At 46.3% G+C, this 27,472-nt stretch overlaps 1 protein-coding gene across 2 annotated transcripts; it reads right to left on the bottom strand.

The window, feature by feature from the left end:
• Positions 1 to 7,876: 7,876 nt before the first annotated feature.
• MINAR1 (membrane integral NOTCH2 associated receptor 1) lies at positions 7,877 to 26,002 on the bottom strand. Of its 2 annotated transcripts, XM_071441330.1 has the most exons (4): positions 25,611 to 25,993; positions 16,777 to 19,132; positions 15,073 to 15,327; positions 7,877 to 11,573 (listed from the first exon to the last, which is right to left on the bottom strand). In XM_071441330.1, the coding sequence occupies exons 2-4, from the start codon at positions 19,084 to 19,086 to the stop codon at positions 11,376 to 11,378; spliced, it is 2,763 nt and encodes a 920-aa protein (XP_071297431.1). In that variant the 5' UTR covers positions 19,087 to 19,132; positions 25,611 to 25,993; the 3' UTR covers positions 7,877 to 11,375. The 2 variants fall into 2 exon arrangements, with proteins under 2 accessions (XP_071297431.1, XP_071297432.1); XM_071441331.1 differs by lacking the exon at positions 7,877 to 11,573 and having other exon boundaries at positions 15,168 to 15,367; positions 25,611 to 26,002.
• Positions 26,003 to 27,472: the final 1,470 nt, after the last annotated feature.

Genomic DNA, 27,472 nt, shown 5'->3' with positions numbered 1-27,472 from the left:
TGTACATAGTAAAAATAATTCTTGTGTACTAGTTTATCATAGAATGATTAAAATCCTGTTCTCTGGCGATTTTTTGTTACTTTTATTGAACAGCAGAAATGCCTGCAGTGAAAGTAAGATGAAAAGCTCCAAAAGTATTATTCCCTTAAGGGGCCAAAAACATGCAAAGAGCAATTTCTTTCTAAGTGTTTCAGTTCATACTAAACTTGCAGGAAAGGAGCACGACAAGCTTTTGCTAAGTATGGCATCAAAGCAGAACTCAGGAATGCTCAGGATATTTTCAGTAGCAGGCCCTGGTACAACATATACCTTTGTTTTCAGGTATCTTCTCCCATCTGGCTGATAAAGCATTACTGGGGAACTCCTGAGAACTGAAGAAACTGGTTTGGGAACAGAATGTAATAATACATTACAATGAAGCTTTTACAAGTGGGTGTCAAACCATTTTTGTTGGTCTGAGAAAAATACTGTAATAGGAAATGAAATTATTAGAAATTTAAAACTTTGAGACAAAATGTTGGCAAGCTCAAGACACAGACAAATAGTTACAAAATGGCTTTATTCTCCCAGGGAACATAGCACCATCAGCAACAAATATGCTGCTTGTCTGTATTTATATTCCAAACAGTCTTGTTTCCCATAAATCATTTATTCTACATTTTCCTGGGTTTTGTTCTAGTTTTTTGTTGGTCTTTTTTCTGAAATAAATCATATCCATTAACAAATAATGGCATGGGACATATTCCCACGCACAGGCAGAAGTGTTTCTCTCAAATCTGTCGAGATACCCCAACTCCTGGGACATTTTGAGTGGTGTGACAGTGACATCCTCACAGCACAGTCATCAGCACAGATGCAAAAGAACTGATTTTCCCAACAAATGCTGCCTGGGCAGATGGAGCTGGCAGGTCCATGGATGAGGGAAGAGGAACATGAGCCATCGTGGGTGCCCTGGGAGCAACAGGGTATTAAACAGAGGGGGATGAAGATGTAAGAAAAGGATGAAGCCCAGCACTGGATCTGAGGAGACATCTCTGCTCATGGAGTGCTGACCCCCATGGCACTGAGTGAGGTTAAACTGCAGGGCCTGGTGGGGAGATGCTGCCTGTTCAGAAAAACCTGGGAAGTAGGACTTCAATGACCCCAGGATCTCACCCTTGCCATTGAAAGGGCATTGACTTTCCTGTTATAGTCTGTTTCTTCCAGAAAATAAGGCAGTTTGGACTCTCTCTTATTTGAAAATAATTTTTTTTAAAGTCTCCCCCCTTATTTGAGAAGATGCAGGGTCAAAAATAAATACTATTGAAAATACTACTAGAAAAATACTGGGAGTAGGAATGGCAAAGGTCACTCAGGTTCATGCCTTGATAAGAAGAGCTCCAGCTCTAGACACGCACATAAAGCTCAGCAGATGGCAAAACATTGCAGTTCACCAAACTTTCTTTTGTCTAAGCTGGGACAGGAGCTCAAGTGCTGTGAGCTGAGTTTTCCCATCTCTCCATCCAAGCCTGCAGGTCCTCTGCTGAGCTCCTCTCCTGCTTTACACTGACCCAGCCCCTCCAGAGCCAGGAGGACAGACAACCAAGGACAGACAACCAAGGACAGACAACCTCCAAAACCACTGCCTGTTCTCTCAGCTCTTTTGCTTTGAAGCCAAATTTCAGGTGGGCAGCAGGCAGGGAAGAGAGGAGCAGGGACACTTTCTGCAAGGACAAACCCTGCTGCGGTGTGCTGCGCAGAGCAAGTGACCCATCCCATCTCACCAGCGTGAACATGAGCTCCTGCAAGGAAAATAACAGGGGAAAAGCATTCAAGGTCTTTTTTTAAAATGTTCTTCCCATTTTCTGAATTTTGTTCTCTATTTCAGGTAGCTGATTGAGGAGTTTTCCCCTTTACCCACAGCTGGAAATAAGAAACCCACAAGGAGAGCCCTCATTGCCAATAAATGGCTCAAGAACTTCCCCAGCTGGGACCTGCCAGGGCAGGCAGATTACAGCAGCCAGCATCAGCAGATTTGCATATTCAAAGCCCGTAATTGAGGAATAAGCAGTAATGGCATTATGCAAATCCCCGGGCTCTGAGTGGCCGGAGCCAGAGCTCAGTTTACACATCCTTACCAAAATAAACCCGAGAGGCAGCGCAGGGCAGGCACAGCCAGGGAACGGCAGGAAAAGGCACCGTAATTCATCGGGAACTAGCCCTGAACTCCGGCAGCTGAGCCACCTCCTTCCCCTCTCTATATTAGATATATTTGAGCTCACAGTGCTCTTCTGGGTCCATGGTGAGTTAGAGGGCAAAATTATTGCCTGCAACAGGAGAAAGGCCATAGAAGTATATCAATAAAACAACATCCTTTCATGTGCTACCGGTGAGCTAAGCAGCCAGTATTGTGGTTCCTTCCTTATTTTTTTCTTAACCCTTTTCCACCTCCTCATCAGCAGAATTGGATCTGAGATGGTGTATTTCATCTAGAGGATAATTCTTCATCAACTCCACTTGTGAACTTGTGCTTCAAGGTCAGCAAAGGTTATGGAGAAATGAGTGGTTCAATTGGCACATTTAAAAGCAAGTAGTAATTACAAGAATTTTTTTTTTTACTTAAAACACCTGAAATACAGCCAAGCTTTCAGAAGGATTCTGTTCAAGTCTGTCACACATTATTTTCCACAATACATGGCTGACTCTGCACCAGTAATTCACTTCACCTTGATTCATGAATAACTATCCCTCACTTCATACTGTAAATACAATTCTAAACATATGGGAGAGAAATTATAGTGAATTAGGGTTGTACATTATCACTGTGATTAGCTGCATTTCTTACCCAGCAGATGTCTGAGTAGTAAAAATCCCCCATGAGGAGAGTATCCTGGAGTTTCCCAATTCCTTGATAACTGGGCCAAGAATTTCTCAGTCCTGCTGTGCTCTGATCCTGGTGGCCCAGAGCAGATGCTCACTGTCTGCCCATCTTCTGCAGCACTAATCCCACTCTCCCCATGCTCCCAGCAGGACATCACGCTTCCCCTGCTTTTCTCTCTCATGTTATCTTCCCCCCAGAAGCCTTCCCAGGGACATTCATCATTCTCACAATACCAAAACACTTTGACAAACTGAGCCAAACACCTCCCCGGTGTCGTATCTCTGATTAGCACCAGAGTTACAAATCCGATGACTGATCTGGCTGTAACTATTGTTGATACTGGCAATGCCATCACAAGCATCGAGGAGGTGCTTGTAAGATTTCTCAGCCCCCGTTTGGCCCCTCTTTTCTTGGGTATCTCACGACCCCACAGCAAGGGACAAGCTCTATTCCAAGCAAATGCCTGAAGAGAGACACAGTGAGAAACTGGCACAAAATGAAAGCCCACAGAGATCAAGCAAACAGTCCCAAAACACGGAAGACATACGGTACTGCCTTGAGAGCTTTCACATGAAATTATCTTCCCCACTGCATTGCTTTTTCCATCCCACAGGTGCCTTACTTTTGGCAGCTCAGCTCTTCCAGCAGAGAAAAAATAAGTGTCACTGTCCCTCCCTCCCCCAAAATGGCTCTTGTTCCTAGAGGCTACGAGAACATAAATAGGTATTTTTGTCCTCTTTGCAGGCTGCTGACACTGATCACTTTGTCTGCTGTGGCTGGAGCCACCTTTGGGGCCAGTGGGCTCCTGCATGGTGTGACTGGGCATACCCAGACATTTTCCTGCCCTAGAGCTCCAGTACATCTCAGCTCCTCAACATTTCATGCTCCTGAATCCCAAGGGAGGAGCTTTTCACCTCTGACAGCAGTGATCTTGCACATGCCCCATCCCAAACATCAGCACCAAGATCAGCACCGAGCTTTCTTCTGGCTGTCAGACACAGCTTTGAAGAAGTAAACAAGTGCTGTCAGATACCTTCTAAATTCCTGCCTCAGCATCCTGAAAATATTCTTCCAACCTCTTTTCTTCAACATGAGCCCTCATCATTGGTCATTTGTCTTATGTTATGTCTCCAACCTTGAATACCAGATTAGCAACTATCTTTAAACTGGTAAAAAGGCTACAAACACTAATTCATCCTTCTAGCAGAAAGTGACTTTTCTACATAGTAAGAAAATGAAAGTTTAAATGTAAGTAATGTCCATTAATTTATCATTTACTGAACAGTTATTGTTCACTGACTCCAAAACAGCATGAGGTGTAGCCCTGAGGGCAGCACTAACATCCAGTTCAGTCTCTCCAGGGCAGAACCATGGCTAAAAGGCCCATTTTTAATATACTGCATCCATAGACATCTGCTTTTGAAACCTGGAACTAAAAGCCATGCAAAGCAGCAGAAACCCAACTGAACCAACTCACTGGGCCAAAATTTTCAAGGTTTAATCGCATAAACAAAAATGTATAAAAAATACATATTTGTGTGTTGTGCATTACCGTTTTTTTAACTTTTACCTGGCAAACTCTTCAAGGCAGCACTGTTTCAAGGAATTAAGAGCTGTAAGGTGAGCAAAACATGAGCCCTGCTTTATTGAACAGCCATTAGCCATACTTAGAAACTGCACCATAACATTAATTTTGCAACTACAAGATATTGGCCTTGAACAGAATTAATGCATATGCACATATTTGCTACACAGTCATAAATTTTACTAATGCAATTTTGTGAGCCTCTTAAATGGTAACCATTGCAAAAAAAAAAAAAATTAGTAACAGGAAAAGCAGGGTAAAGTTCAACAGCAATATTTCATTACCAAGACAAGCAAAGAAGATAAATGACTCAGCTTCCTTGGTTCTCTCCTCTCCCCCCAACATTACATGAGGAAGAACATGCTGCACAACATGAATCTCTGTTATTGTTGGAAGTGTGACAGTCTGGCAGGACAGCAGATCAGGAGGATTTTTCAATGCAGAGATATGTCTGTCACTAAAGCAGAGTTTGCAGCAAAGCTGTTCAAAAAGGAGCAGATTCCACATAATTTCCAGGGACAGACAAAATAATTAGCATCTCTCTAGTCCCTCTTTTTTACTGCATGTAATTCCCTCTTTTCCCCTTCTTCCAGGGGAACACCTGCTGCTGTGGGCACAGGCTGGAGCCCCACCACGTGCTGGGGAACAGCACACTGCACACAGGCTCAAAATGAGCAGGGAAAACAGAGCAATTCTGCTGTGAATAGCAGGATTTTCCATTTTTCTTGAAGAACCAGCAATCAGAACTGCGTGTTCCTACTCGAGGAGCTCACCCATATATTTCCATCCTTAATAAATGAAATCAGTTTTCAGCCCTCTGGTTGCAGAGGCTGGCAGGAAATGTGGCTCCCACAAAGCCCAGTGTGAAAGCAAATGGGACTTGTTTTGTAGCTCTGCCATTTCCAGGGCTGTCTCATGATGTTTTGGGGGTGATGAGAAGAGGGGCCAGGTCACATTCCCTTAGTGCTGTCAGCCTCTCCAGTGGGATAAGGAGATCACAGACCCCAGGATTTTTTTCTTTAGCTGAGGCCAAAGCATTAATGTCTGGCAGAAAATTCCTTCTTTTTACTGAGGAAATCTGGTTAACTTTGAGAAAAGGCAAGATCTGAGCCTTCACTGTATGTCCAGAGACCTGCTTAGTGCCTCAGAGGAATGTCCCAAAATCCACAGGTCCAGGGTGCAGGAGGGCAGGGAGGAGCAGGACTGGGGATGGGTAATTGCTGCCACAATGCTCCTAATTTCTAAAAGCCCCCAGCCTCAGCAGCAACCACATCTCCAGACACCCACCATTTCCTCAACCCTGCACTGTGCTATGCCTTGTAGAAAACTTCCCTGATCCAGAAAGTGCTTTGCACATCTCCCCACCATCCACTGCTGCCCACCAGGACCAGCAGTGCCTTGTAGTGCCATGCACAGTCCAGGCACAGCTGATTTCTTGGGCTGGGCTCATCCAAGGCCATGATCTGGTCTCCCTTGAAGATCTCAATCTGTGGGGAGGTGTAGATGTACCATTGCTTCTGGAAGAGCTTCATGCCCCTCCTGCACATAGTTTGTACTGTACTGAACATAAATAAAACCATAAGGAACTTACTCATGGGAGGAGTTTGGCTGCTGACAGCCCACTTCTTCCTTGTTTGAAGATTTTGTTCCAGTAACTAGGTGAACGTTGTAGATTCAGGTAACAGCCTGCAAGATATCAAGTTGTCCTGTGTCTCAGAAGTCATCCAAAGTAGCCAAGTTTGCTGGAGAACCACTAGCAGAGCAGCACTTTACAAGATAAAGTGGTCTTTCCTGAAAAGGCAGCAAGGAAAAAACAAAATTTAAAAAATTACCTCATCTCCACAATTGCTTCCCCGGGTGCTTGGCTTTTCCCAAAGTGCACACAACACAACTGACCTTTCCTTTCAGTAGGAGCGCACCGCTACGGACAGGGCACGGCCTGCTTTCCCTTCTTCTGTTTGCAGATGCAATTGGATGGAGACACAGGGGCTCCTCAAAAGGAAATGTATGGCCCTTAGATCCAATATTCTGCTTGTGACTTGTTTGTGCAACAGCCAGAGCCATTCACCAGAGCTCGATCTGAAATCAAGGATTTATTCAACCAGCACAATCGATTGCTGTGACACATTCAAAGCAGCACTGAGCTCCTGGGGCTGGGCCTTGGTTGCCAATACAACATTGTGTGCAGGAGTTTTCTTCTACCTTGAGACTCAGTGACTCCATCCAGCAGACAGAAACCTGGCAGCTGCTCCATCTTCCAGCACAGCGACGACCCAGATGAGATCTATATATCCAATATACGCAGCTTCATGGCTGAGGAAGGCTGTGCCAGAGTGCTTAGGATTTTTTGGCATGAGCCTGGTCCCACTTAGCATTTTTATGAATGTTCCTGCTCCTGGATCCATGCTGTAATCTAAAAATCAAAAGGGCACTCCTGCTTGTAAGCTCCTGGACTTGATGGGTACAAGGGAAAAACCTGAAATTGATGCAAACCCATGATAAACCATTGGTGCAAATTAATGCAAAACTATCTCCAAAACTGAAACCAGCACCAAATTGTGATGGATAACCCCTCCATGAGGACCTGTGGTTGCAGCCTGACCCACAACACATGAGCACCCAAGGTGGGAGCTGCTGGTGTGGCCCTGCAGAGAGCACTCAGCATTCCCCATCCTGACCAAAACTACAAAACCAACACATTGAAGGTGTTTGTGCAGCAGAGAGGAGGAGTTCAGGATCTCACATCACTGTGTTTTCATGTTTGTGCAGCAGAGAGGAGGAGTTCAGGATCTCACATCACTGTGTTTTCATGTCACTGCCCATTGTTTGTGAGTCCTCTTCCACAGCTGCCCTCTGCAACCTCTGACAGTGGTAGGTTCAGCTCTACCTCTGTTTCAACACCTGGAATTTTAAGACAACCTGATTTTGCAATTAACAACTCACAAGCAGCAAATTAAATTCATACAGGGACCCTAAGCAAGCTGACTGCCTGTTCACAGGTGATTATAAACACTTATCTCTAGTACTGACATAAAAGGGACAGGGGTTGCATAAACATGTAAGTTAAAGAGGTACCAAAATATTAGTCATGACCTTGTTAAAACAGTTGATATGGCAAAACTCAGGCATGAAATAACCTATAAAATGAAATATGATTAGTGTCAAGAGCTAATCTTCCAGAAGCCCAAACAATGTGATGCAAAGGAGCTTTTAAAAGAAACCAAACAAACTCATTTTTCATTATCTTCTGCCATCTTATTATTTCACAAGTTAGAAATCCATTAGCAATTCTGCCAAGAACTAGATAGGCTGCTTAGTTATCTAACACTGAGACACTCACATCCCATGGCTATCTTGATGTCCCTGGGGAAAAAAAAAACAGAAAAAGCAATGGAGTAATAAATTATTATAACAGTTTCATTAAAACTTAGGACACTGTAATTTTCAAGTTTATTTGGTGTTATATTTAAATGAACCAAAATGCAACATTGTACAGTAACATTATAAAATAAAATTATTACATAGTACATTAACCAAAGCCCCATTAAAAAAAAAATCCTAAAAAGTCATTTGGGGACATATCCTACTCTTGCTCTTCTGCACACATGATTTATTAAGCTCATTTAAAGCAGCACTCTTATTTTTAGGAAAAGCAAAATGGAATTTGCCCCCAAAATGGAATATCTTTTCTTATAGTTTTTGCAGTTTCATTTTATCATGTGTAATATATCAAGTTTATAAGGCATAAATACGAAAAACAGTTCAATATGCTCATCATAATTTTAATTAAGTAATACAATCTAGGACACTTTTTCAATCACACCAAGGATTACAATGTACCTATAGCTTGAATTTCTTTTTTTTTTTTTATACAAAAGTCTATCATATGGTATACAGTGTATTCTAGTTGGTAACTGATTCACAAGGTGGATCACAATATTCTTGCAGGTTAATATGTCAGGATTTCACCCAGTTTGTACACTCTGTGCAGAATTCCTCCTTCCCTGGCTGCTCTCCTCCAGCAGCAGCAGCATCCCATAGCTCCATCTCCTTGCCTGTTTTCAGAAGGGCTCTGTGCCAGACCCAAATCCCACAGGGAATGGCTCAGGATGCACATCCCAGGGGTGCCAAGGAGCTGCCAGGAGTGGAGGAGAAGGCAGGGCAGTGTGGCTCACAGAGGTGTTTGTGGAGCAGGGATTCAGGCTCTGCTCTCCCAGCTCCCTCAGGCTCCTGGAGGGAACCCTTGACAAACCAGTCTGGTGTGTAAGGAAACCACTGACCAATGGAGTGGGTGCCACTGGCTGCTTGTGCAAAGCAAGGAGGGGCAAAAGCACCTCAGTAAATTAGGAGGCAGCTTGGATGTTTGGGATGTTGAGTGCTTGGGTTGGGCCAGCTTCACATCACCCACAGCTCCATAACCTGCAAAGCTTTCCCAGGGTTTTGGGCACCTCTAATGCAAAGACTCATCTGGTGCCAGCTGGATGAGCTGCACAGATAAACCTTGTGATCAGTAACACCTCCCACACCCATCTCCCACCTCCCCTGGGTAATATTAGGGTAATATTTTCTAAAATCAGATTACTGAGATGCCCTGGTGAAAGCACTACTGATTTGGGGCTGGGGGCAGCAGGGCCAGAGGGGCTGGAGAGCGCAGGGGGTCTGTGCCCACTCCTCCTGCCCCTCCAAGGCTCTTGTCACTGCTGGTGTGGGCAGATGGGGGATTGACCCTGTGCCCCCACAGGGCCACTCTGCTCCCTCCAGCAGCCAAGGAGGGGTGGCAGAGGGCTTCCTGACATTACCTGGAACCAGGAATAGCTTTTTTTACATAGACAATCAACCTAAATTGTGCATGAGGTAAACTGCAGAGCAGTGTCCTCCAGAGTGTTTTCCCCATGTCTAATATTAGATATCTTGCTGGCAGCTCTGAATTGTCCCCAGAGGTTTCTCTACCTGCCTGCATTTACTACGCACGGATCCTGAGCGCCTGTGCTCAGGTGCTCTGAATCACACCATAACCAAAGGCAGCCTAAAATAGACAGTGTGAATTGCTCCCTCCCTGCTGTGACTCCATCCTGCAGCATCTGGGAGGAAAGAGAAATTAGCTTAGTATTATGAATGGGCCAAAGTCACAGAATTTGGGTCAGGATTCAGGCCAGGCAGGCACAGGTTTTGTCTGTGGGCCTATTCTTGTTCTCTATTTGCTGATGGAACATCCAACCCTGTGCTTACAGTTATTTTTCTGATAGATCAAGTCTCAGGAATCACCTATCCCTAAATAAAGCACAGCACGTGAGCAGCACACAAACAGCTCTCCAACTGCAGGAATGAACTGACACACATCTAAAGTCACAACAAAGCCTTCATCTCCCACACACCCTTCCCTCAATACTTTTTTTAAACCAGTCAGAAACAAACAGTGAGTGCAGCACATCCCAGAGAGCCAGAGGAAGGAGCATCCAGTGCTTTCTTAGCTGCTGTGTCATTGTGTAGGGAGGCTGCTTCTGAGGAAACCAGAATTACCCTATACAAAGAGCATTCACTAAAAGAATCTCCTTCCCCAAGGAGGAAGATCACACTATTTCCTGAAAATCTTTTTTTTTTTTTCCTATACTTGACAGAAGAGCAATACTGTCTGGGTTTTTTGCTTTCACTAACCATGACAGGTTTCTGTCCCAGCTTGAGAATTCTATTGAACCTGCTATTTGCATTTGGGATAAAGCATCAAATGGACATTTCCCATGGGATACAGACTGCTTGCTGTCCAGAATATTCAACCATCATTCTTAAGTACATTAGCAAGAGGGAAGCAAAAGTTCTCCCTGTGCTGAATGCATTGCACCAGCAGCAAGTTTCTACCAGTGCTGAGAAATTGTGCCCTTAATGTAAGTGCTCAGTAACCACCAGCTCTGCTGCTTGAGGAGCACTCGGAACTGTATAGAAGGCTTGCAGGAAAAGGACCTCCATTAGTACCCATTATGCTGTGATTTATGTTACGGGCTTAAAATAGCAAAAAATTAAACAATTCTATTTAACCTAGAGTCTAAAAAAAGGCACAAAGACTTTGTGGGGAAAAAAAATTGTAACTGTTCAGATTACATTTCCAAGAACTTTACAGAGCGTTGCTTTGATTTGCCAGCTTTGCTTGCTGGCAGGAGTGAAATTGAGACAATTTCACTGTCTGCAGAGGTAAAGAATACCCTTTTGGCAAGGCAAGTTTGCCAGCTCTATGCAAATGTTATTCAACAGAAGTAACTAAAACCTCTTGTGATTGCTTTAAAACATAATCTTTTTGGTCTGCAGCACATTGCACTTAACTAAGTACTCAGTGATGATAGAGTGGGTCTTAGGGCAAGACCAAATACAAAGAGCCCTTTTTAATCTGAACGTAGGAATGAACTCTGTTCACAGCTACACAGTCTGCTTTCAAACAAATGATCATGAAATACATAAATACTATAAAATAAATATAATACATTCAGAGTTTTCAACACTGTAGAGAGTTGTTAAGACTTCCCTAGCTCCTCGATGTGATGCATATAGAACATTCCCTTCTATACAGTGCTACCTCCATGTACCCACACCTCAACATAGCTCAGACAACTTTCCTCTCTTGCCTGGATTCTCATCAGTCTCTGATTCTGTAAAACACTATATCATTCCTTTAGGAAAAAAAAAAATATTGCACTTTTAAAAATGCATAAAAATCGAACCGAGTTCCCATTAACCCCACCACGCAGTCTGTTATTTAAAATAGGACTTTTCCAAAAATGCATCTCTACTTGTTCTGCGTTCCACCTCCATTCTCCACCGGGATATCCTCAGAGCATCGTCCCTTAGCGATGTGCTCACAGTTTTGCCAGCAGCCATTCGACACACAGCGTGAGCTATGCGAGCCACAGGTGGCTGGGGGTCACAGGGGTGTGCCCAGGCTCAGGATTTCATGGTGCAGATGGGCACCACGATGACCAGGATAACCGTGCAAGCGGCCGCCGCGATCAGGGCAGCGATCTTGCAAACCTTTGCCCTCCTGAACTCGGCTTCTTTCCGTTTCAGCAAGGAATCGTAGCCAGGAGTGTAAATGTCTTCCATCCAGTACTCTAAGTTGTTTGGGTTTAAAGATTCTTGAGTCTAAAAATTGAAAGGAAACGGTTGTTAATTGATTGGGGCCTGTCATTAATAAAATAAGTGAGCAAAGCAGACGTATCCAGCTGCACCTGGATCTACTGTCAGGATAAAGTGGGTTATTGCCACTTCTCACACCCCTTCATCTCCTGGTCCCAATTCCATAAAGCTGATGAAAGTGGTAAAAAAAAATACTGCAAAAAATAGGCTCCTGCAACAGTAAGATTCTGCTCCAAAATCCCTCACGTACCTCTGATTAACCGGAAACTTCGTCACCTTGGATGGCATTTAAATAAGATCTCTTTAATCTGCTCGACAGCAGAGGTGTCAGCAAGTGCCGGCCTGTTACTGTTAATAATTTTTAAATTATTAAAGCTCAGCTGATGGGAAAGGTTCTTAATATATGCTCCTCATGCACTACATTTTAAAAAGCTAACCCTAATTTTGTCACCATGATTTGCTTGCAGGGCGTGATAACCCAGCCCCATCCAGCACCCAGCCCTGCTGCAGGGGCAATTTACAGACCCCTCCTCTGGAATGGCATTGCCTGGGGACACGGGCAACCTGCAGAACTTCATCAGTATTTCCATCTGAATTACTTATTTTTTTTGTCTTACAGCTTTTTGTTCCTAAGTATTTATGAGCTCTTAAAGCTTTCTATTTTAACCTTGCTTGTTTTTTCTCTCCCTTAACCTCTGTTTTAGAGGAAAATAAAGGGAAAACTTGGGAAACTGAAACTCTACACATTATATTGAACTTATCAGCAGAAAGGAGTAAAGCAAAAAGAACATTTTCAAAAATGACAGCATTTCCCCAAAGCTGTCTCCTTTATCTGAGGCTCCAAAAGCCCATTTCTTTAAAAAAAAATGAAAAAGATTCCATATAAAAATATGACAGTGAGAATAGCCTAACAGACACCATTTTCTGTGTTTGTAACAGTCCTGATCCAAAGCTTGTCGGACTCTGCAAAGAAACTCCAGCTGACTTGAGAAGGATTTGACTAATCCTTTAGCCTTTAATTGACTAATTCAGATTTTGTGGCCACAAGCTACTGGCTGAAACTTTGCTTTTCCTGATAGCAGCATTTGTTTTATGTAAAGAACTACTAAAAGAAGTGATTCTATAGCTATCTCAGAAATAAACATTGAAAATCGAGCAATGGTTTTATGATCATTTAATGGACACCTCTATTATAGTGTTAGGATGCTGAAACAGAGGCTATCAGCCACACCTGTGATTGTATCTTTAGGGCTTGGAATGACCTGTTTCAGCCTTGTGAAAAAAGGCAGCAATCTCATCTCTAAAGGCATCAGAAAATAGCCTGATACTGTTTGATCCCAGTGGATCATCATACACAAAGCAAAGCAATGAATCTCACACTGAGCCCACACCTGGGACAAGCTTTGGGCCTGACCAGTTTTGCAATTTCTTTTTTTGGAGGAAAACCCAGCAGACTCCTCAGGCTCCAGGGGAAATTTTAAGTAAACAAAGGTAGAAAAACCCCAAAGATAGCAATAGTATGCTTCAAGGAAATTGCAGTTTTGGACCCATCTGCCTTGGCATTGACCTTTTAACTACTTCAGAAGGAAGATGCATTATTAAAAAGGCCCATTACTGTTAATCAGCTTCCTTTCCCATTTCATTGCCAGACGTAGGAATGTTCATTAAGGCATAATGTATTTACTTTCAGTTCTAATAAACTTAATCACTGGGGAAAAAAAACCCACTCATCAGTCTGTGTCTATTTTTTAAGTTTGTCAGTAAGCTCCATTATAAAGTCTAGACATGGGCTTTGCAGGGTAGATGCAATTCTGACAACCTTTTTGGAGGGAGAGAATCAAACCAGTAAACTTCTATCACCTTTATCCTAAAGATAAATGATGGCAATAAGCCGATTTCTCTGGTTTGCTCACAGCCATGCAGAGCTGCTTACAGAGAACAAAACAGCCCAACGAGGAGCAGATGGAGAACACTTCTCCCAGAGGGGCTTTGCTTCCAAATATCACCTCCCTTACTGCCTCACACAGCAGGTAAGTGATGCTGTGTGACTGCCTGCTGCAGAGGAACTTCTCCCAGCCCATTCCTACTCTAGCCTGCAATGCCAGGGTTAGGAATTTAGTAAGCCATCTAAAGCTTTTAAGACCCAAAAAGCAGCAGGGAGCTGAGGCAAGATGCAGCCTGCTCCCTGTGCTGCTTGGTTTCTCTCAGAGTGCACTTTAGCCACAGCAAGGAGCAGGAGATGGTGAGGACAGGGAAGTTTGCATGAGCCAAGCAAAGAGGTGAATTTGTTGTGCACAAATTCCTGCACCAACACTCATGGCAGTTGCACTATAGCACTGTCAGAGATGGTTTCAAATCCAAATGAGCCAGCTCAGGGTCCTGAGGCACAGCATCCCGATGCTTTCCTAGGGATTAGCCTGATGGGTTTGGAGCTGGCTTAGGTACCTCAGCACTGAGCCACTGGGGGCTGGCATGGAGCAGCAAAGTCTCAGACTCCTCCACGCTGCTTTCCCTGGCAGACAAGCTGTGGAAACAAGCAGACTCCCTCTTTGAGCATGGCTGCACCCCACAGAACCCAAAATGCCCAAGGTCAGCACTAGACCTCCCCACTGGTCCTACATTCTACTGTCAAAGTGCATATAAAGGATACACAGAGATTTGCACATCAATGTGGATTTCACTGTGTGACACATTTTAGGTTTTGAGACCATGAGGTGCGACATTTCTTTGGTTTTTACACATTTTGCATGTCGTCCTTCAGGTCTCCTCTTTAAACCTCTGCTCAGATACCTTCCTTCCTAAAAGATGTGTTGTGTTTATCAGACTACACAGGGTATCCAATGTGGGTGCTCATTTTATGGCAGGTTTGTGATTTCATGTTGGGAAAACGTTAATGCAAAATTTGAATGTGTCTCCTCTGCTTGTTGCACAAGAGCCTGCCCACTTCCAAGCTGAACCAAAATGCAAACTAGACACAGCATTAGTTGCCTGGCTGGTTTCCAACAGCCACTTCAAAGCTTCCACAGTGACGTGTTTCAAAACCAGCCGTGGTATTGAACATCTTCTACAAGTATTTGATGTTCCTAGTAAAATGGAAAAAAAAAAAAAAAACAAACCTAACATTGCAATTCCCTGTGAATAATTCAGAGGAAAAGGCAGCAGTCCCAGCTCCTGCACCACTCTGCCTTGCTGCAGTTAGGGACCAGCTCACCTCTGCACTCCCTTATTCCCCAACTCTTCCTTAGAGCTACTAAAGCCATGATGGCTTAGAAGACATCTCTCCATTGCAGAATAAGCTGGCAGCATCAGCCTGTCAAGGATCACCATTCAGAAACAAAACATTCACATTCTTCATAGTCCCTGGCCAGGATGGATAGGGATCAGCGAGATTAGAGGCTCAACAATCCACAGCTCTTTCCTGAGCTATTCAAATCCCTTCTTAAATGCATATTCTGGCAACATCCATTTGCAATCAAGCCATTCAAATTAAACAAATGAGACTCACTTGTAGATCCAAGGCGGCAATCTTGCCTTTATCCCCCGAATTCCTCGTGTATTCCTCTATGGTCCATGATGGCTGGGCACGTTTCACTTCAGCCAGCTCTGTCAACCTCATGTCTGTGTAGAGAGGGTTGCTTTTCATGTGTGACTTGAGTGATGCAGGGTAGGGATGAGGACTAAAGACTTGTTCAATCAAGAAAGCGTCTTTTGGCTGTTTAGAGAGTCTATGTGGCTGTGGGATTTCATATTGCCTGTCTGCCTGCAATAGGGTTTAAAAGAATTTGAGAGAAAAAACAAGGCTATGAGGGAGTTAAACACAAAAGACAGAGATATTCCTTTCAGAAGCACCATATGATAAAAAATAGACCAGCTAGGATAAAGGTTTTGGATGGCCTTCGTCCATTTGCCCACCTTCTTCTCACAAACAAACCGAAGAAGTATTGAGGTATTTTACAGACACAACTCCAACATGAAACACAATGCTGACACAGCAGAAGAAATTTAGGGTTTGTGCTGTTCAGAGATCAAAAAAATATTCTGAAAATGGCCCTGACAACCAGAGAAGCCCAGCTGATCTGCAAAAGCTGAGAGATAGAAGCAGGCTTCCAGGTTTCTGTTTCCGAATCAAATCCTAACGTAAATTATTCTTCAGGGATGCCCCCACCTGACACTGTAGCATCCATGGTACCATCCAGTGTCAGCCACAGGCCACTGAAGGAGTCTGGGAGGGACTCTCAAAATCAGCATGTCATCCTAAGCAAAGCAATGTACACAAAAGCCAAGGTTTGGGCTGACTAAGGATGGCCTTCCTCCCCCTCTGCAGTCTAGCAATAACCCATGGTTTGCGGTTTCTTGTTCACCCAAATGCACTTCTCTCCACCAAACCTCTTCCTCTCTGTTCTCAACCCTCCTCTGCCCTCACACCCCATTGCAGAGGGCAGAGCAAGCCTGTCCTGTGGTCACAGCTGACAAGGGGCTGCAGGACCCCCTCCCCAAAGAGGAACAAGCACCCACCCCTGCAGTTTCACAGAGCAGCACCCAGAGCCCCCAGGACATCCATGGGGTCAGTGAAGGGGGCACAGGGAAGCTGCTGGGAGCATGGGCAGAGTTTTTCTGCCCAGCCAAATCAAGAGCCCAGCTATGCTGCAGTTCCACAACAGGAGGCTGAAGATTCATTTAAATGACCATGAAAGTCAGATAGAGAGAACATAACTAAAATGAGCATCTCACAGCACACATACGAGGGTTTTTTCCTTGAGGGATTTGAATCCATGAATCTATTTTGTTGGCTTTTAAATATGTACATACTTCTCTGATAAAAGCCATCACGATTCAATTTCAAAATATCCCTTCTAAAACAATCACTAGACAATTTCAATTTTCCCCACACCCTTTTCACCAAGGTAATTACCAGGCCTCCTTATGTTGCTGCAGATGATGAAAAATACCATCACCTTCCCAAGATGTCACCCACATTACCACCCTTTCTTTGTAAAAAAACAAAGCTTTTGAGAAGCAACTTGGCCATTTTGCAGCTGCCAAGCAAGAACCTACAGGTACAAAATCACTCAATTATGATTACAATAAAGGCAGGCATAACATGGCAAGGCAAAGCATTGTCATACCCGGAGGCTTGTGATGACTGTGGAAGGCATTCATAACCACATTATTTTTATGCATTTATTATGTGAGTTAAAGTTGAAATTACCTCCTTAGATTTCCTGTGCCAGTCCTTATTTTCTCCTCCATCTCTCTCTTTCACTTCCTCCTCTGTAATGCCAACTTGGTTGGTGTAAGTAATAGCTCTCCAGTCTCGGGGAGAGTTTGAAATACTTGCTATTTTGGATTCGGTCGCACTGTTTTCTTCTGTTAGTGATCTTGATGATCTCCTAGTAAACAAACTTTTTTTTAAGGCTTTTACTCGAAGACTCTCACTATTACTTCCACTGGCATCTGAACAGCACCATTCTGGATTATTCTCCAGTTTGCCTCCATGAGGAGTATTGTGGCACTGAAATATCTGCGGGGAGTTGCTCTCATCTGACGCGGCATCGCTTGTCAAAGAGTTGAGATCTATTTGTACACTGACCTTCTCTGGCTGCTGGATTTTTTGATCCAGCTTGCTTAATTTTCCCAGGACTTGAGAGATTTCTTCTCGGACACCTGAGAGAGATTCCAGTTTCTTCTCTATTTCACCGATCCTCAAGACTAATTTGCAGACACTCGTTTTCAGTTCATCGTCTGTGTTACTCACATCTGCCCTGACCACTTTATCCAGTTTGTTACAGGCACTCCCATTGGAGATCTTAGTCAAATTGTGCTCAGGTGAGCTCTCACAGTCTGATTTATGCACCTGAGACAAGGAACCAGTGCTGTTGTAGCATGAGGACTGCATCACTCCCGTGGACCCGCTGATACTCATGTCATCCAAAAACCTGAAAATGTCACTGATGTCATCGCTCACGATTTCAGAGTCATCATCTGACTGCTTCAGAGAGTGCCGCTCGCCGTACTTGGCTTGGCCTGCTGCACACAAATCTTTGCATTTCTTGTGCTCCAGAACCTGCTGCTCCGTTTGTGTCCCAACACTCATGGTCCTGTCAATGCTTAAGATCTGCACAGAAGTACAGTTAATGCTTTTATCCTTAAACTTTTTGACTGGCTCATGTTTCTCCACATCTAGAATGGAAGGAATTTCCTTAGGTTTATGCCCATTGGGTTTCACAGCATAGTTTGCCTGCATAATTGGTTGCTGATCCTTTGCATTTAGGTAGGACTGATGCCTGTCAACTGAAGGAAAGTTTGGAGATGGGTTGCTCGAACTCTGGTATCGTGGTTTCTCTTCAGACTGCTTCCTATTAAAAAATGAGCGTTCAAAGTCAGGGACCTCCTCAGTATTTAAACTCCAGCTTTTAGCTGGCCAGGCAGTTTGCTTGGTTGGCTTTCCAGTCCACTTTTTGGTTTCCTGTGGTCCAAGAACAGTAGTTGGGCCAAAATATGTTGAAGCTTGAAGATCATCTAAACTTTCATGCTTCACTCGCCTTTTGTCCGGTATAGGAGAATAAATTGGATTCAAGTACTGGCTGCTGTATGGCATTTCAAAGCTGTGGTTGAAGAAAGTCTGCTTAGAGCTTTCTTTCCTGTTCTGAGGCTCTCTGTGCCCATCTTCTGGTGCTTTGTTGGATGGTATTAAGTTGGGAGATATTGTAATCAGATTATGAAAATCTTCTTTGAATATATTTCTTTTCTGGACACACGACTGCATCATGAACGGCTCGTCATTTGAAATGAAAGTTTCTTTTAAGCCTGCACTTATAGGCAAGGAATCCTGGTCTGAAATAGATTCATTTTCAATGTTCATGGGGAAGTAGGTACTCTGCATCTCACATGGTGGGGATGTGGCAATGGAGTAGGACGCCAGTGCCTGCAGCCTGTCCAGAGAGGCAGCCCGGCCCTTCATGTCCTTATTAACACCAAGCAAGAAGTTGGGTTCTGATGAGGGGACAAACTGCTGGCAGTCTTTGCAGTCCATCTTTCTGCATTTTGAAGACCTTCTGACAGGAAAGGCCCGGTTAAAGTCCTGGTCGTTGAGCTCACAGTTGGGCACGCAGTCAGGCACACAGTCTGCCATATTGCAGATCTCTGTGTCAGACCTGCAGGACTCGAAGGACTCCTTCTTCTTCACTTTGTGCCTTGCAACTGGAAGCTTCTCCTTGGCCACTCCCCCGTTCATTTGTATGAGGTTGAATATCGTTACTATATCTGCTGCAACCATGATTTTCTTTGATTGCTGATTGTTTACAGTGCATCTCATTTTGTCTTTGAACAAAGTCGCTGGGAAATTAGGATCCAGGCAAGCAGTGTAAAACAGCACGCTTCTGAGCTTGGCCAACTGGGATAAATCAAACCTTGCACACAGGGACTTGCAGAGATCCTGGTAAGAAACAGTATTCTGCTTTGTGTCCAGCTCCTCCAATATCTTCACCAGGAAGAGTGAGGATTCCTGGTTGGACTCCATGGCTTAAGTGTGTTTTGCCGTTTAGCCTGGAAACCACGTTCCACTTCTACAGCAACACAAAAAAGATTGTAAATCACCCACAGGTAATACCCAGGGCCTTGCAACTCAGCTAGAGATGGGGCCTGACTCCTTAACCATGCCATCCAGGGGGTGCTTTTATAACCCATCCTCATGTTCTGAACTTCAGGCTGCAATCCCAGCATCCAATAAATCAATACTTAAATGGAATCGGGATTTTATCTGAGAAAGTTCCTTTATGCCAATGTCTACTAAAGCAACCAAGTGAAAAAGCAGAGGAAGCTTTGGAGAGGCTGAACTAATGGCAGATAGACAATAGCCTGCACAGAATTTCAGCACAGAATTTCTTACCAACTTATGAGAGTTTCAAAGCACAGTTTAAGCATCAAATTGTCTGCAATCATTTCAGTCCTAGCCTAAGCAGGGCTGATCCACTGCACCATGACATGTTGTCATATCTGAATGCAAATGGCTCTGAAGAAGATTTTCTGTCAATAAACTTCTGACATGTTTTTAGAAGTTATCTGAGAACATAATTGCCATCTTGCTTGCTTTAATCCATTATTTTCCCCTCTGCTCTGAATTATCTCCTTTGGATACTTTGACATATTTTTTCCAGAAATACCTTTTCAAGAATGGAAAATTTGCCAGGTCCCACATGAAAAGTGTGTGTGGGCCCCGTTTGGACTCTAAAGTCCAAAATTTAGCAAAGAACAGAAGGAGTTAAAAAAAAAAAAATAAATCTTACTGAACCTTGAAACCAATCCAGCAGATGCTAGAGGGCTGGCTGCCAATCAGGATGGATTTGAAGACAGAGAAATATCAAGGACAGAGAACATCCTCTTCAGTGATGTGCTCCCAGTGAAGCCTAGAAGTGCATTTCCATTCACCATCCCGAAATGACAGGGCAGAGGTGAAGAGCAAAATCTTCACATTTATGTGGATAACAGGAATAGCTTGAACAAGCACAGCTAACACTAGCAAACATCTTGGGGAGAATATAAACCCCTGCACTTTCAGAATTGAAAACAACCTTTAGCTATTATGGATTAGGAAAGGATGTTGACGATTTTTCATCCATCTATTGTAAATATCCTTGTCGGTGTCTCTGCTGTTGGCTACTAGGAAAGACAGAGCACAGGCTGATGCAGTCTGCCAATTGCTGCATTTGGTCACTCTGTCTTTGTTATTCTTACTGATAGGAATGACAAAAATCTTCTCAGTCTCCCAAACAGGTATGTTATCTTCCCCCATTCACTGCCACCCTTAGATGACCCCTGGAACTGGCCTCTCCTCCATCAAGTGCAGAATATCCACCCAAATGGCAAAGCACTGAAGTCAACATTGCAAGGCTTATTATTACTCATTCTAAAAGGCACCTTCTGGTCAAAGACCTCAGGACTCCTGAGCACCACTCCAGAATCCAGGGCTCCTGTTCCATCTCCTGCCCTGACATCACACATCAGTGATTGCTATTAGTGTCAGAAGCCAGAGCACTTCAGCTGTCATAACAGATAGTTACCCAAAAGAATACGAAACAAGTCTCCATATGAACTCGGCTGTTTATTTAAATAACATCTCTCTACTGTGTGTGACCAGGAGCTGAGCAGCAGCAGCAACGTGGATGTATTTCTGTGATTGTAAACACAGCTCTCAGAAAGCAACAGCTACAGGGATTTTCCAACACCTCTGCTGCATGCATGTTTGCTTTTAAAGCTCCTGTATTATGCATAGCAGCACAACTCTTCTGCCAGCTGACAAAGGAGAAAAAATGTTTTACTGTTCTGTGCTCAGCTCCAAGAAGTAATGCAAAAGGCTGGAGGAGGGTGCTTGTATCCTTTTTCTCTCAGCAGAGTGTGCTTGGAGGCACAGCCTCTTTCACAGCCTGCCTTTGTATTTCTCTGACATGCCGCCATTAATGATGCTCCCATGCTACGTCCAAACTCTGCTAGTTACCACCAAGGCTACCAAGTTCTTACAGAATAAACTTCACGGGTGGGGCTCAGAGACATTCCCAGCTGATAGGGGGCTGGCATTCCAAGTCAATTTTCTGCATGTTATATATCTGCCACTTGGGACAGGAGTGAAAATATGTCTTTTTGTCACCTCCAGGCTGAATACCAGCAAAAGCAACTATCTCCTCCTATTTGTAAATTCACAGCTTCTTGCCAGCCCCTCACCTGGATATACATTTTCACAGCCTGATGCACACCCTGCACTGGCCTGCCAGCAGCCTGCCTTCTCCCCACTCACACTCCTGCTAAAACACCCAAGTAGCCAGTTTGCACTAATGTATTTTGAAAAGTGTCAACCCATTTTGTTCCCCACCCTTCTGTCTTTACCCTCTCATCCCAGTAAGGATATCCCAGGTACAGCTTCTTGAAAATCTTTGCTTTGCACCAAGCCATTCTTTGTGTCATCAGAGGTTTTAACTTCAATTCAGGTTTCTAAACACCATGAATCTGGTAAAACTCAGGTGCAGCCTGAGTGATGACGAGCTCAGTAAAGTTGAGTGGAAGCCCTGCTGCATATCCCCAATCTCATGATGCTTGTACTTAGCACCAGCAAGGACCTTTGTTTTGGGGACCCCAATCCATACACAAGCAGAAAGGCAGAGGCACTGAAGCACAGAGTCAAAGCAGGAGAGCCCAGCTAGGCTGGGTTAGCTCAGTCCCACCCCTGTGCTCCCAGACCCAAGCCTGGCAGGTGGCAGTCAGCTATAAAGCAGTGAGAGATCAGGGATGTGACAGAGGCTTTGAGACAAGGGTGACCAGGAGAGAGCTGAACCTGCTCAGGTGGGAATTCAGCCAGTTCATTCAACTGAGACTCAGCTATGGGAGGTGGAAACTGAAATGGCAGGTTGCAAACTCAGATATAGGCCTTGAGAAAAAGAAAGCTAGCTAGGAGCTGTAATAATTTCTTCTTCACCCCTTGGCTGTTCACAAACAGCTTTTTAGTGTGAGAGAATTTTAGGTGTGAAAGATATCTCTGGGCTTCAGCCTGAACATGGAAACTGGTGCTCCCTTGTGCCAGAGCATCAGAAACATTGCTGCTAGTGGAGCACCAACAGATTGGGGCTGTGAAGAACAGGATGTACTACCCCTAAGGATAATATATAAGGGCTTTGGAATCTTGTTTCCTGGTTCAGGGATGTGAAAACCTGGTGCCAGAATTTTTAGTGGCACATTAAGCTCCTCTGCCTCTCGTCAAGCCTCCTAACAGCCTGCGACAAAGACGGGCGCTTCTTGGCAGGCCAGCCCAGGAGCTGCCACATCCCAGGTGCCAAGCACTTGGCCAAGCACCATCTCAGCCATTATGTCCACGTTCATTCAGGATCTCTCAAAGCAGGACCAGAATAGAGCTAGACGTGGCACATAAATGCAGAGCTCTGAAATGAGCACAGGAAGGCCTTTTAAAGAGGGCACAGGGTCACGAATCAGTCAAAAGCAGCAAAGCAAATGGAAGCACCCACAGCAAGAGCAGCACACAGGGTCTCCTCAGATGGCCTCAATTCCACCAATGTCCTCGTGCCTTCCCCTCACTGCCAGCAGCCACTCACACCCCCCAAACCCTCCCCAAACTGACTTTGGTCTCCAGACACATGGAGCTCCCCAGACAAAGGGATGGGATCTGGCTTATTTATCTCCACCAAGACCATCTCTGACCAAAGGAGCCACTTAACATTTCATCCTTAATGATTTTGTTATATTAACAGTGGAAGGGTCGCTTTGACTCAGCTTCCCGAGATTTGACATTTGCTGCTCTAATAGCACAATTATATCCCAGCATGGGCTTGTGGAGCATCAGATTGCACAGCCAGTCGATGGGGGCTGGCTCTCCTTGCACGCAGATGAGCTCCAGACTTACCACAAATCGATGTCTTCTTGCCCTGCACCAGGAGCAATGAACTGAGCTCTCATCTTACCACTAACCCACTGCCTCAGCCTCTGGAGGAGAAGTCCAAGAATATTACAATTGCAAGCTCCATCCCCAGAGGAGCTCTCTGCTGCACAAAGGGAATATACTGTTCTATTTTCTGGTGTCTTTAGGAACCAAGCCTCCATGAAACCTCTCCCCTGTGGTTCTCCAGACCAGGGGAATCTGCAGACTCTTTCATGCATCTTGCTTCCTGGTAGGAAAGCCAGAATGCACCTCCCATCCTTACCACCTCCCAAATCAGCAGTGGGGTGAGGGTGCTCCCTTCATCTGCTGCCTACCCTATAAATTTGCCATCCACAGGAATTCATGGAATTAGTACTGCTTCCCAGTTGCCCTGGCTGCTTTCCTGTGACTCCTTGAGCCCAAACCCTGCCCTGCCAAAGGGTCTAAGGGCAGCACACACTGAGGCAGACAAACCCCAGCACAGGATTCAAGAGACAGTCCCACCACTCGACTTCCCTGAGCAGCTGCAGGGTGGCAAGGTGCCCTGCACGAGTCTGAATCACGGCCACTGCCACACAGACCACGTTATCTTCCTCTCTTATTTCCTCCTTCATTTCCTCCTCTGTTCTTTGTGCCACTGACATTTGTTCTCCCCATCTCCCAATATCCACAGCAGGTGCAGCTACCACACAGATGTGACTCTCCCTTTGATTTGCCAGCCAAGAGGGAAAAAGCACCCTTGTTTTGTCCCCCCCACGGTGACAAACGGGCCACCCCAGAATGCCACTACAGCAATGCAACAGCAGAGTGATCCTTGCATAAATCCCCTCAGAAAGAGCCAGCCACTTCAGCACAGCAGAACATTAATACAGAGCCAGTGATATGCTGTTTCACTATTAACTTGGGCTCATAAATCATTCAGCCTGCCTTCCCAGCACCAGATACTATAAAACAAGGCAGGCAACACTTGCCTCACATGAAATGTAACCCGTCGAGACGGAATTCAGTTTTTGTTTTCTCCCACACTCATAAATTCATTTCTCTGTCAAAACATTAAGAAATTTCTGATGAAGGAATGGGGACCTCGAGCCCCATCTGGCTTCCACTGCACACAGACACGGGAGCAGGCACTCAGGGAAACAATGCCCATTTCCACACACCTTATTCCTCCTCCTCCTCCTCCCTCCAGCCTTCTGCCACTCATTAAAAAGAAAACTAAAACACACACTTTGGAGCCCTGCCCGTGCAATGGCAACTGCTCCTCTCCACCTTTCATTGATGAGAAAACTCCTCCTGACCAGTCTGGCACAGGCTGTCTCCTCCGGAGCAGGGTGGGCTCATTCTCTGGGGCAGGTGGAGGTGGGTGCTGGCTGCCTGCTGTGGTTTTTATTCACTCCTTCAGAGCCGAAGGGAAGGAGCCCCTGCGTGCCGGGAGCTCGCGGTGCCTGTGCTGCCGGGAAGGACGCACACACCCCGCATCTGCCGAGCATCCCGCTGCCAGTGCCAGCCTCCTCCGAGGGTCACCGGGGGTCGCTGGGAACAGCACGGGAGGAAGAAGCTGCTGTTTTCTGGCTCTTATCCTGCGTGAATGAGCCCTGGGAAACCGCGCTTTACAAACCCGGCTCCTTACCAGAGGCAGGCTCTGCTGTAAAAGGACTCTGCACAACACTTCAGCTGCCTCAACACCCCAGAATTCAGCGGTTTTTAAAGGATCTGAGTGCCTAAATTGATAGGGAACTTGTGGATAAAAGCAGTGGACCCTCGCGGCTGTGCAAGAGCTCAAGTCGAACAGGGTTTGCCATTGATTTTTCTTGCACAGTAACATTAGGCTGATTATCTGATTATTTGCATGGTTCAGTTATGCAATCCAGGTTAAGGTATCTCTACGATCTGGGAAAGTGCAAACAATCATTCTAAAACTGTGAAATAAATCACTGGAATTATTACTGCATCATATACTCTTGGTTATTCTCTGCCAACTCTTGGCCCATTCAGGCACACACAAATACTGTCCTCCCCATACATCATTAGAGCAACATCCAAGCCACGTTTTTACTGGAATTTTTTGTATAAGGAGACACCATTAAAAATACTGACAGACAAACACAAAAAAGTCTAATTTAATTAAATGTGAGCAATTTATCCCATCTGTGGGCAACCTGGATTTTTGCACAGCAAGTCTATAACAATCTCACTGCCACCCTGCTCCCTTGCCCTGGTGGGTCCAGCTTCCCTGATCCCCATCCCTTCAGACTCCGTTCGAGGGTTGGGGTGCCTGGGGCTCAGCCCAAGGGTCACCCACTCTTGGGCAGATCCGGATGTGCGGGACTAAAGTGGAGCTGCCAAAGTCCCAGACGGAGTTTCACGATTTTGGAGCACCCCCTTTTCCTAGAGAGCTTAACAAAGAGGCAGGACCCCGGGGCACCGGTGGGGACCTGAGGGGTCTCTTACCTGCGCTTCCTCCTCCTTCTGCCAGCCCAGCGGGGGCAGCCGGTGCTGAACGCGCTCCCGGGCACCGCCGGGCGCTCAGCGCATCCCTGGGGATGGAGATCACGGGGGCTTGTCCCCGGTGCCCCTTTCCCCCAGCGCACCGCCCCGCGCCCCCTCCCGCACCTGGGGCTCACCTGCGGGCTCCGCCTGCCTCTGGCGCGGGCAGCGCGGCCGTCAGGGCTGCATCTGCCGCTGCAGCAGCCGCTTCCCGGCCAGCAGGAGGAGGAGGAGGAGGAGGAGGAGGAAGAGCCCGAGCCTGAAGCCCCGGCAGGATGCCATAGCGCCGGGCTGCGCTGACAAAGGCGGCAGCAGGTTGGCATGGGAGGAGGGAGAGAGGGGAGGGAGGGGAGGAGAGAGGAAAGAGAAGGAGGGGAGATGGGAGGGAGGGGGCTGCACAGGCCGAGCCTCCCCGCACCGCCCCCGGTCCCGCTGCCCCGGCCGGCCCCGGGCGCTGCGGCAGCGGCTCCGCAGGGACCGGGCGCGGCGGAGGGGCCGAGACTCCGCTTCCCCAAACCTCTACATCCCTATTATTGTTATTATTCGGGTGAGTCCCGGCGCTCCTCGGGGCGGGGAAGAGCGCTCGGCTCCAGCCGCACCGCCAGCCCCGCTGTCCGGGCAGGGGACAGCGCCTGGCGCAAAGGGGGCAGGAAAGGGAAAGGGGTGCCCAGCGGGAAAGGGGGTGCCCAGCGGGAAAGGAGCCCGACTCTGCCCAGCCAGGGACATGGAGAGCAGCACTCTGAAGAGGAGCGGCTGATGGAGCCGGGGCTGTTCAGCCTGCAGGAAAGGCGAGGCAAGGGTGACTTTACGGCTCTTTACAACTCCCTGAAAGGAGCTGGTAGCCAGGTAGGGGTCTCTTGTCTCAGGTAACAGGCGATAGGGCAAGAGGAAACGGCCCCGAGTTGCACCAGGGGAGGTTGAGGTTGGGTATTAGGAAATAGTTCTTCACTGAGAAGTGAAGGCTGGAACAGACTGCCCCGGGGAAGTGGTGGAGCCACCATCCCTGGAGGTACTGTAGACGTGTAGATGTGGCACTTAGGAACACGGTTTTGAGGTGAGTTAACACTTGGACTTGATGATCTTAGAGGTCTTTCCTGACCTAAACAATTCCGTGATTCTGTGACAGCACCCAGTGCCCACCTTGCACACCCAGTGCCCACCCTGCATGCCCATCACCCCCAGGGCACCAAAGCCACCAGTGCACATCCCTGTCCTGCACAGCTGTCCTCAGGCAGGTGGTCCTTGCAGGGATGGGCTCTGGTGGTGTAGGAAGGGGCTGCAGGGTGTGGGGTTCCCACCCCAGATGTGCTCTGGTGCAGGGTTCGGGGTCCCCACCCCAGGTGTGCCCTGGTGCAGGGTTCGGGGTCCCCATCCCAGCTGTGCCCTGGTGCAGGGTTCAGGTTCCCCATCCCAGGTGTGCCGTGGTGCAGGGTTCAGGGTCCCCATCCCAGGTGTGCCATGGTGCAGGGTGTGGGGTCCCCATCCCAGGTGTGCCATGGTGCAGGGTGTGGGGTCCCCACCCCAAGTGTGCTGTGGTGCAGGGTGTGGGGTCCCCACCCCAGCTGTGCCCTGGTGCAGGGTTCAGGGTCCCCACCCCAGCTGTGCCCTGGTGCACGTGCAGTGCCCAGGACACGCACGCTCTCAGTCTGGGCAGGCAAGGTCTGACCTCAGCCACGGCACTGCCGCTGCCCCTGCTGCTGGCTGGCCACGCCACACAGAAATACTGCAGAGAGTTTTTAATAGAGGTGTTGCTGGGTGAAATAAAGCAGGAAGATGTCAAAGGCTCGACTTCTCCTCTCGCTTGCACTGTTTGGGGAGCGGACTATCGGCTTCCCTTTCCTAGATGGACTAATTTGAGGGGTTGTATGCACAAGCACGTCACAGCCATCAGACCCCTATGGACAAACTGGCCTAAAACTATGTGGTTTGCTTATTCTGACAACCTTGGGAACAGAGCTCTCTGCTTTCCTGAGAAAAACAAGGAGTCAGGAGGGGTTTT

This window comes from Agelaius tricolor, unplaced genomic scaffold (genome assembly GCF_023055355.1).
Source record: "Agelaius tricolor isolate 1412-34295 unplaced genomic scaffold, bAgeTri1.0.p SCAF_16, whole genome shotgun sequence".
In the NCBI taxonomy this organism is placed as follows: Eukaryota; Metazoa; Chordata; class Aves; order Passeriformes; family Icteridae; genus Agelaius; species Agelaius tricolor.
The sequence above is the reverse complement of the archived record's forward strand: the minus strand, read 5'-3'. Positions and strand labels throughout refer to the sequence as shown.